The sequence below is a fragment of the Uloborus diversus genome, chromosome 1 (genome assembly GCF_026930045.1).
Source record: "Uloborus diversus isolate 005 chromosome 1, Udiv.v.3.1, whole genome shotgun sequence".
NCBI classification, from domain to species: domain Eukaryota; kingdom Metazoa; phylum Arthropoda; class Arachnida; order Araneae; family Uloboridae; genus Uloborus; species Uloborus diversus.
This window is the reverse complement of record NC_072731.1, coordinates 49,965,213-49,974,992: the sequence shown is the minus strand read 5'-3', so window position 1 is coordinate 49,974,992 and position 9,780 is coordinate 49,965,213. Positions and strand designations below refer to the sequence as shown.

General features: G+C 32.1%; 1 protein-coding gene across 1 annotated transcript in view; it reads left to right on the top strand.

Annotated features, from left to right (window-relative positions):
- The first annotated feature begins 1,698 nt into the window (after positions 1 to 1,698).
- LOC129234567 (serine/threonine-protein kinase Chk1-like) overlaps positions 1,699 to 9,780 on the top strand; it is a 73,183-nt gene continuing 65,101 nt past the window's right edge. Inside the window, exon 1 of the mRNA XM_054868588.1 lies at positions 1,699 to 1,787. Within this exon, the coding sequence (XP_054724563.1) occupies positions 1,723 to 1,787 (65 nt within the window). The 5' untranslated portion in view covers positions 1,699 to 1,722. The remainder of the gene's footprint in view (positions 1,788 to 9,780) is intronic.

Sequence of the window (9,780 nt, the reverse complement as noted above, 5' to 3'; positions counted from 1 at the left end):
CAAAGATTAATTTTACAAACATCATTCTTTAAACATTCAATGTGCATTATAAATATATTCAATGCAAGCTTAATAATGCAGCATGCACATGTAACATAATGTGACCAGATTTTTCAAGCTAAAAATCAGGACACATGATGGGGGGGGGGGGTAGAGTAGTTTTTCTCCCACAGGCTTAATATTTTACGTAATAGAAAAATGCAATGAATGAAAGGAATTTATTTTCCCCCGTTCGCGGTCAACACCTGACACTTAACAGCTCCTCCTCTTCAATCCAAATCATGGTGGAGGTAGTTCAGCGTATCAAACATTCAAGAATAACATTTTACATGCCATTCTTACGTTTACTGACAGCAAAAAATCGAAGAAGGGTTTAAAAAATCTGGATTGTATGTGTGATTGTATTTCTTGTGTGATGGAATTTAAACAGAAAAAGCGCAACTTTTTCGACTATGTGGGACATTCCCTCAGCGGGACAGTAAGACAAAAAGCGGGACTGTCCCGCCAAAAGCAGGACGTCTGGTCACATTAATGTAACAGTAATAAGACATTTAACTTTTCTTCTAGGACCGGCATTTCTCGTGTCAGCATTTTCAAAGCGATTCTTAATTTGGAAGCATTTTTTTTTCTTTTGCAGAATTGTCAACAAGCTTTTGTTATAATTTTAAGGATTTAGAAGAAAATGTTTTTTCTGAAAATCTTGGAGAATTTCCGTTTGTCAATACTTGTATCAAAAAAGAGTTTGCCAGAGTCTAATTTACTATTTTATCGCACTTGGCACGGCAGTAAGTACTTACCGCAGACCCTGGAACATAATGCATTGTTCTTTATTGTAATAAACTGTTAATGAAGATTGCAGTTGTAGTTTTTTTCCCCCATTGTGTGTGTGTGTTCCAATGCACAGTATTAAATTGAGATTATCAGTATTATGTGATCTGAATGTATCAGTATTAAGCTGAGTAACACTTTGACCAATCAGCTGAGCACCCAGTTGCACTAAATATTTTGCTCTTGCACAGGTATTCAAACTATGAACCATGCATTAAATTTCATTACTAGTTCGTTCTGAAGTAGAAAACGTCCTTAAATAGATTGCTTTTAACACTACAGTGGAACATATGGAACTGTGAAAAGCCGTCGTTAAACAGAGAGCCAACTGTATTATGTAATGGATTTTGAGTTTTTATACCAGTTTTATTTTAAAATTAAATTGTTTTAAATTTGTTCAATAATAGCAACAGTAATAAAAAAAATTGTATAATTCTACAATAAAAATACTGACATGTGAAATTGAACGTACTTTGCTGCAAAAGAAGGAAGTCTTGTCCAAGCCAAAAGCTTGATTGACGTCGCCAAATGGTGCATTTCTTTGTTAGCTTCTAGCCTATCTTTCCCCTGAACGCAGACCAGAAAAAACTTTCCATTTTTCATTATTTTACAGCATAGTGCATTCAATTTCACAGGCTAGTTTTGTTATTAACATTTAAAATGGTGAAGATCTTTGTTAGACACAGCATTTTGCCCAAGTATATTTTTTTACTAAATTTAAGTTATCAATTAAATAATTACCTTTCATTAAATATTAATCTTAAACAAATTTGCTTAAATTGTTATAAGATTTCTTTTGTGTTTATTTCTTAAAATTCAATAAATTATTCTGTTTCTTTGTATCTAAAAAAAACCCAATTTTTTCTCTAGATTCATATTTTGTTTAATCACATTATGGGGAAAGTTTTTGTTGATGGTTGGAATGTTGTTCAGACTCTTGGAGAAGGAACTTATGGAGAGTAAGTTATACTTTTAGTATATAAATATTTATGTTGACTTTTTCATTCTTTTATGTTTGAATACTTACATGTGTAATCCAAGACCAACTTACATAGATATGATCCGAGCAACGGCGAGGTTTCTACGAGACTTCGTATCCATCTGCAAATACCACGCCCCCATTACAGTTGAGTTGTACCGCCACCTACCAGCTATTCCGGTAAATTCCAGGCCGAGAAACCAAAACCAAGACTTACTTTTTTTGAATGAATTTGGATTTAAACATTTGTACCTTTCAAATAAAGAAATGATACAATGAACTTGTTTTGATACAACAGCTTGTAAAAAATAATAGTGCATTTCATCAACAGAATAACAACTTTAGAATAAAAAAATAATATATTTTCAGTATTTGTACTAAAAAAAATAATTTGTTTATTAAGTTAGCATAGAATGCGAAACAATTTGAAATAAAAATGTTTAAACAATTTCAAAAATATGCACTTAAAAATATGTAAACAAACGATGATTGAACTCGATGATTGAACTCTCGATTTCATTGATCTACTTATGGATCTGAATACGAAATGAGAGATGCAAGATTTGAGCATTTAAATGATCAACCGAAGATTTAAATTGCTAGAATCCTGAATAGAACGTCAATGTAGAACTAAAAATGAAAATTACTGCAGATACAACAGTAAAAAAAACATCCAGCAAGGACGCTTGTGAGCTAATGTATTGATTCAATGCACCAGATAAGAATACCAAAATTATGGTCTTGCTTTGCATAATTTAAAGACCGGTAACATTTAAAGACTAATTTTACAACATAACAAGCGAATGCATCAGAAAATGTTCTAAGCTTTATAGATATTTAATAAAACACAACCGATTTTGAAATTGTTCAAAGTGAATTTTATAAGATGATTTGAAACGGGTAACATCATTAAAATACTACGAACTACTTCGTCCAAATATACCCACATAGACCTTAAAGGTAGATTAGGGTACAAAATGAGCATTGAAAACTACAATTTTATGAAACAATTCAATAAATACTTACTCTATCTCGATATGTTGTTAATCCATATTGTTCTACTTAAGCTATCACATGGGAATACATGAAATGAAATCCCAAGCTCTTTAGAGCTTGAATTCCTTTCGGAACTACAGCAGTATACCACCACAATATACCATTTTGTGATTTTAAGTCAAAAATTGATGAATAACAATCCATAGAATTAATAATCACGATTTTAAAACTCAAGTTTTAACACACAAACAGCGGGCCAACTAACGAAAGTGCAGTTGAATAGCAGTGACAAATATTGGTATTTTCCAAATTCGCGCACCCATGGAAGATAGCTCATTAGATAGGTCATATCTATGTAAGTTGGTCTTGGTGTAATCATACATATATGCGTACTTCCAAGCTTAAGCATAGTTGCATGCGTAAACTTTGTTGTGTGCGTAAGGATAATTCCATGCATAAGCATAATTGCATGCTTATGTTTAATTGTGTACATAAGCTTAATTGCATACATACGCTTAGTTGCGTGTGTAGTGATACTTAAGTTCGTAAGTGATACCAAGCAGTAGAAGACACAGAATTAAAGTCAATATGAAGAAATTAGAAGTGGGCAATGTCGGTCTTTTCAATGATCCATTCATCAGAGGATCGTTCATTCTTTTGATCCTTTCATTTAACTTGTTCATTTGAACGACCTGTTTTGAACTGAAATAGGCTCTATTTCTTTGTTTATACAGGGAAAATGATAAGGAAGCCTCATGGTTTAAATATTTGTTAAAAGTTGTCTGTTTTATCTGATGCATATTTCAGAACATTTTCAATTCACTAGATTAAGAGCTGGAATCGTTCGGCAATTGGAGCAAAAATCTTCGCCGACCCGTCCAGTGGACTGTTTTCCTTTTACATTTTAACTAACTCTCGTTACGGCATCTCTACCAGTTTGTTGATGATTCAACATCAGGCTCCAAATATTATTCCAGTAAAATTTGAAAAAGGCTGTGCGACTCTGAAAAGCGTCCCATAGTTGTTTTAAGCCATTAGAATGCAAGTTGACCCGACGATGTTGAGTGAAGACCAACAATATTTATTACTGATATCACATGCCATAAAGTAAGGTGTTTGCTCTTATCTTCTTAATCGCGATCTGGGTGCGTTAAATATGTCTCTCTGTCTGAAAACAGCTACAGTGAAACCTGTGTAAGGGCAGTTCTCAAAAGGTGGGAGCAAACACAGACCTCAACTTTGAAGCTTCAACACCAAATAACTTTCATTTTAATTAACTCAAAAATTTTTGAGTTAAATTATTATACTGTATAGAGACAAGAATTGACATAAATTATGGAAAAATTGCTCTTCAAATGCCCTTAAAAAATATTTTCTTTGCTAGAAGGCACAATTTTGGACATACCAAAACGTTAACTGAGCAAATGTACCATTTAAAATAATTTTTTTTAAATTATTTCCTTATGTTTCAAAAAAAATTAAAGGTATGAATCCTACACTGAATAATTTTTTGTTAATATTTTACACAAATAACAAAAGTAAAAACAGATTATTTACTTTGTAAGCGATTTTAGAAAAAAGTAAGTTTGAAATTTGATGTATGTCCAAAAGTTACGATCTTTACAATGCTATTATTTGAGAACTAAGTATATAATGTTTTCGTTTTAAAGGCATTTATCGATCCTGAGAATCAATTTTTAATTGTTTAAAAGTGTTTTCATAAGCTTTTATGCAGTATCTTAGAAGAAAAATAATTTTTCTTAAACATACATGTGAGATGTCCAAATGGCGTTACGATCTTGACGCCGATAATTCTGTCCGTTTATTCATAATTTTTTAGTGATCCACTGTCTTCTAACCTCAATAAAAAAGGTTATTATAATGTTATCTTCTTTAATCCACTGGTATTTTGTATAATTAATACGTTACACATTGACCAATACATTAATTACAGTAGAAACATGGCTGGTTATGATCGAACGAAAGCAATTTTGCGCTAAAATCGCCAAGCAAACTCCGTTGGCGACAACACTGTATACGATAAGCTAAAGGTTACCAGAGGGGAAATCCAGTTTGACAAATGTAGTTTTTCGTCAGCTGCACCAGTTTTAGCGACTTTATCACCTGCACTAGCAATTTTTTCCCCCACTTTTATTATTTTAGAATTTTTTTTTCTCTTTCTTTTCGAAACATAATTTAACGATCTCCAAATAGAAATATGAATTTCTTTTTTCAATAATTATTTTTAGACATAGTTTTAATATTTATGACATTAACAAAAATATTCATTTATAAAACTGATGTCACTTTTTACATTTGTATTTTTAATTTGAAGCTTTTTTTTAACCTTTCATCAACTTTTTCGAAATCATTCCAAAACTTTATTATATGTAAAGAGCAGTATGTATAGCCATTCAAGTACTTGATTAATATCCTCTTTATTATTAAATTGCAAAATTCAAAAAGTAGTAAATAAAATTTTCATTGGAAAAGTTAAAAATCATATTAACAATTGTCAAAAATGGTGAAACTTACATTAAGATGATGTCCAAAATCCGTTACCTACAGGACAACAATGTCCAAAATCTGTTACCTACAGACTGCTGATTTAATTTACTAATTAACAATTTTTACAAATACCTGCTGTCTTTTCATGTTCATATATTATGTTCTAGGTATGCATACTATAGAATAAAAGCAAAATTGATGTCAAATTTGAAAATTTTTGAAATTGCTCAAAGTTAACTTTTTTGTTCCCACCTTTTGAGAACTGCCCGTAAGTTGACCACTTGCGGTGCAGTACTTCAGTGGTCAACTTAGGCAGGTGGTCAACTTATAGAGGGTAGTAATGAAAACTTTTTTTTTCTTGTCTTTTCTTGCCCCATGCATTCATTTTTTAACTAATTGGAATACTTTAAACTCACATTCATTGTTTAACATCACTTTAAAAACTATAAAAAAAAAATTGTTTAAATATTTTTAGAGATTATTTGCCAGAATGACGTGCGAAGTATCATACAAATTTTAAATTTTGGTAAATTGATCTTTTTTTTTTTTTTTTGTATAATTGCTTATGAAAAACTTCTTACCTGATATTAACAATTCCTAAAAATTCATAACAAGTCAAAAGAGACTCAAATTCAACATTTGATTTTTTCTTGTACCTTTGTAACCGTGGTAATAACGAAATAACTCCTTATTGAAGTTAGGCGCATTTTCTGCGACTTAAAATTAGCCCAATGTTTTTCGATGGAAACATAAATATTCATAGGTTTTTTCTTAAATGTCTGGTTGTTAATTTGAGGCATAACTGATTAAACTTTTAGTATAATCTAATGCTTTTGCCAAGTGGTCAACTTAAAAAAGGTTTTTTTACAATACTCCAAACCAAAACTGGGGTATTTTAGTGGTCAAGATAGAGAGGTAGTCAAGTTACAGAGGTTTTCCTTCATTATGTAAGATGGGACTAATTCCGTCAACTTAGTCAGGTGGTCAACTTACGAAGGTGGTTAACTTAACAGGTTTTACTGTTATGGAATATTGAGATTGTGTACACTTCTACTAAAACCACCAACTAAGTTTGAAATTTTGATCAAATTTATTAATGTATGTACTTTATCCTGATTTTGAATAAACACCAACCATTCTATTAGAGACAGAGCCAAGCATGCGTGAGAATTCTTTCATACATCAAGATACTTGCCAAAAAGGAATCAATGTAATTGGTTCCATCAAGTGCTCGAAAAAGTACATTTTGTAGGTTTAATAATGCATATAGTTAACAAGTTTTATAAGAAATTTTTAATTTTTCTTCAATGAATGGAACTCTATATCATAAATGCAGTTCTATTTTTGTTTTTGCATATTCCCCAGAGAGTTTTTGTAACCATATAAAAACATTGATTTTTAATCAAACTTTTTCTTACATGCAATTAGATTATCATTAAAGACCTTGAAAATTTTTAGTCTCTACCCACCTCAACAATCACACATACACACACTTGATTGAAGAAAAGTTTTTTTTTTCCCCCCCATTGAAATTTAGACCTCTTGCCAGAGCAGAGGAAAATAACCCAGAAATAGGAACAAATTAATAATTTGTGTTAAGAGCCTACAAAATTAAAGACCAGGCTGTTATTTAAAATTTTTCCGGGGGGGGGGGGTATGGCCAATTTATTTAAAAAAATCCCGGGAGCATCCCCAAATTCCCCTTTTCAACATCATCAGTGGCGTGCGCACGGTGGTAACCAGAGGTACTGCAGTACCCCCATTAGCTTTAAAAAAAAAAGAAAGATTAGAAGTCTAGAGTACTAAAATGTTTCGCTGCATTGTGCTGGCTGCTGAAATGAGACTAGGGTAGCTGTGGCTGACTGGCAAGGAAGCGCCTCCTAACCAGTTTCTACATCACATACCCAGTCTTTATTATTTTTTCTTCGAGTTTATACATTTCAGTCATGTTACATTAGTTTTAAAAAAAATGTTTTTATGAAACAGTGCTGCAGAGAGGAAGAACTATGTTTCGCAAAATCAAGTCAGGTTCAAAATTAGAATTTGAGCTCTTTCTGGCACCTTTCAAATGGATTTTTACCCCTTTTACATGAATGAAGTTCATAAAATTTTAGCACTTAATAAAACATATTGAGGAATGTCATGCTTTTTGTGAAAGAAAAATGAAAAGAATATCTCGAGTGAAAATTTAAGGTGCTCAGTAGCGTACCATTGGGTGCAGCATTACTGGTGAACTTTAAGGATGGTGCCCTGTCCCCATACCTTTTCATAGAAATTCATTAATGCAAATAGCATTAGCAATTTATTATGAAACATTAGAACCTAATCGTAAGTAAAATATCCTGCAGGGTTCAGAGGATTTCTCCCCTAGAAAACCCTTGAAATTGCCGTTTTAAAAACGCTGTTTTAGACAACATTTGATAATGGGAGGAAAGGTTCAGGTTCTCTTTCCCAGCAAATTTTGCAATTGAATTAATAAAAAACGCAATTATAGATTCGACTATTTTTGAGAGAGGAGTTTATTGGTTTTCCCCCAGTAATATTCAAAATTATCTTTCGAAAAACGTAGTTTTAGAAGATTTCAGGTGATGTTAGAGGGAGGGGAGATTCAAGGCTCTCTCTGAAAACTTTTCGAAATTGATGCTCCAAAAATGTTTTTGGGGGCTGTCACGCAGAACATTTACGAAATTAAAGCCAAAGTTTAAGACGACCTTAAATGGTTTTGACAAGAGAGAAGAGACGCTTCCTGGGAAAATTTTGAAGTTGTCGCTTCAAAAACGCAGGTTTTGTCGATCTTTTGTAATATTTCTGGGAGGAGTTTGCTCCCCTTTTAATTTGTAATATATTTTGCATCTTGTTTAAATATTGTAACAAGATATTTAAACAAGATGCAAAATATATTACAAAATAATTTTCAAAATAATTCTTTTCTATTTGAGAGTTAAAATGCGTAACCTATCCCAAAATGCCCCCCCCCCCCACGCCACTGTGCCAAATGTACTTTCTTTTTTAATTTTTTTGATGGGGTGGGGCGGCATTTTGGATTTACTCGTTTTTTCCTTCAGCTCTATTGTTGCTAATCTTCTTTGAAAAAATCATTAAAATAATCAACTTTAAACTCATAATATTTTTGGAAATAATCTTGGTAAATTATGGCCCCTCTTCCTGTTGCACCCTTGGCGAGAGCTACTCATGTATCACGTGCCACATCAATCTAAAATGTCAAAAGTATTTTTACTGAGATCACGAACGCTCGAATTTCAAGCAAATGAAAATATCAGGCTGGAAAATGAAAATTTGACTATTAAAATCCAAAGCACAAAAATAATTTTAGAAAAGAAAAATTTAGAGGTCTCCACAGTATTTTCATCAATAGTTAAAAACAAAAATCAAGATAGGGACATAACAAAGAAAGGGTAGGGAGGGACGTTCCTGAAACTTATTTCTTCATTTTACCTTACCGAAGGTAGTCTAGATTAGCTTTTTTAATACTTTGATTTTGAAAGAAATCTGTGAGAGAGTGAGTTCCCAAGCCTCATCTTTTCCACTCTTCATCAGAAATGGCTTACAATTACATATTTAGGAAACGTCAATTCCTAAAAGCTTCCAGGATAACTCTTCCTTTTATATTTCCCGAGAAAAAAACCCTATTTATTGTTAATGATTGTCTTAAATTTCGTTTTTAGGAGCTCAATTTGTAAACTTTTCCGGAGGTCCTCAAACTACTCCTCAACTTAATATCAAGAAAGTATTAAACTTCTATTTTAGAGCTTCAATTTCGAAAAATTCTCCGAGGGAGTGCACCCAAACTCCTTGGATAACATCATTGGATAAGATCATTTACAATTGCATTTCTAATAGGGCCATATACTGTTAAGAAATAATTATTAATGTTTAGTTGTCTCAGGTTGGCAACACAGTTAAAATATTATATCTTCAGAACGTACTAAATTAGTTCAAGTAAAATGTTTGGTCTTATGTGTTTGTAATGTGTTGTGTCTTTTATAATAAAATATATTTGGCCATTCCCACTGAGTAATCTCTGCATATAAGTAAAAACTCTACAGGTTATGGGCCCAGAGTACCGCAGAGTGGCCGATTAAAATGCAAAAGTAAAAAAGTGAAATAAGAAGAAATAAATTTGAAGGTAAAAATTGCAGTTCGGAAAAAAATGGCTAACATGGCTGAAGATTTGAGTTCTGTCGAAAAAATGAAAGATCAAAGTAACTTTGCAGTGTGGAAATTCCAGGTAAACATAATTTTTAAATCGCATTCATTATTTAATATTGTAAACGGATCTGAAAGAAAAGATGGTTTAAATGATAATGCACTTACTTTATGGAAGAAAAAAGATGCACAAGCACAGAAAATAATTGTGACAACTATAGACAAGAAAGTTATGATGCATATTTTAAATTGCGAAAATAGTTGTGACATGTACAAAAAAATTTGCGGAATTTATGAACGCG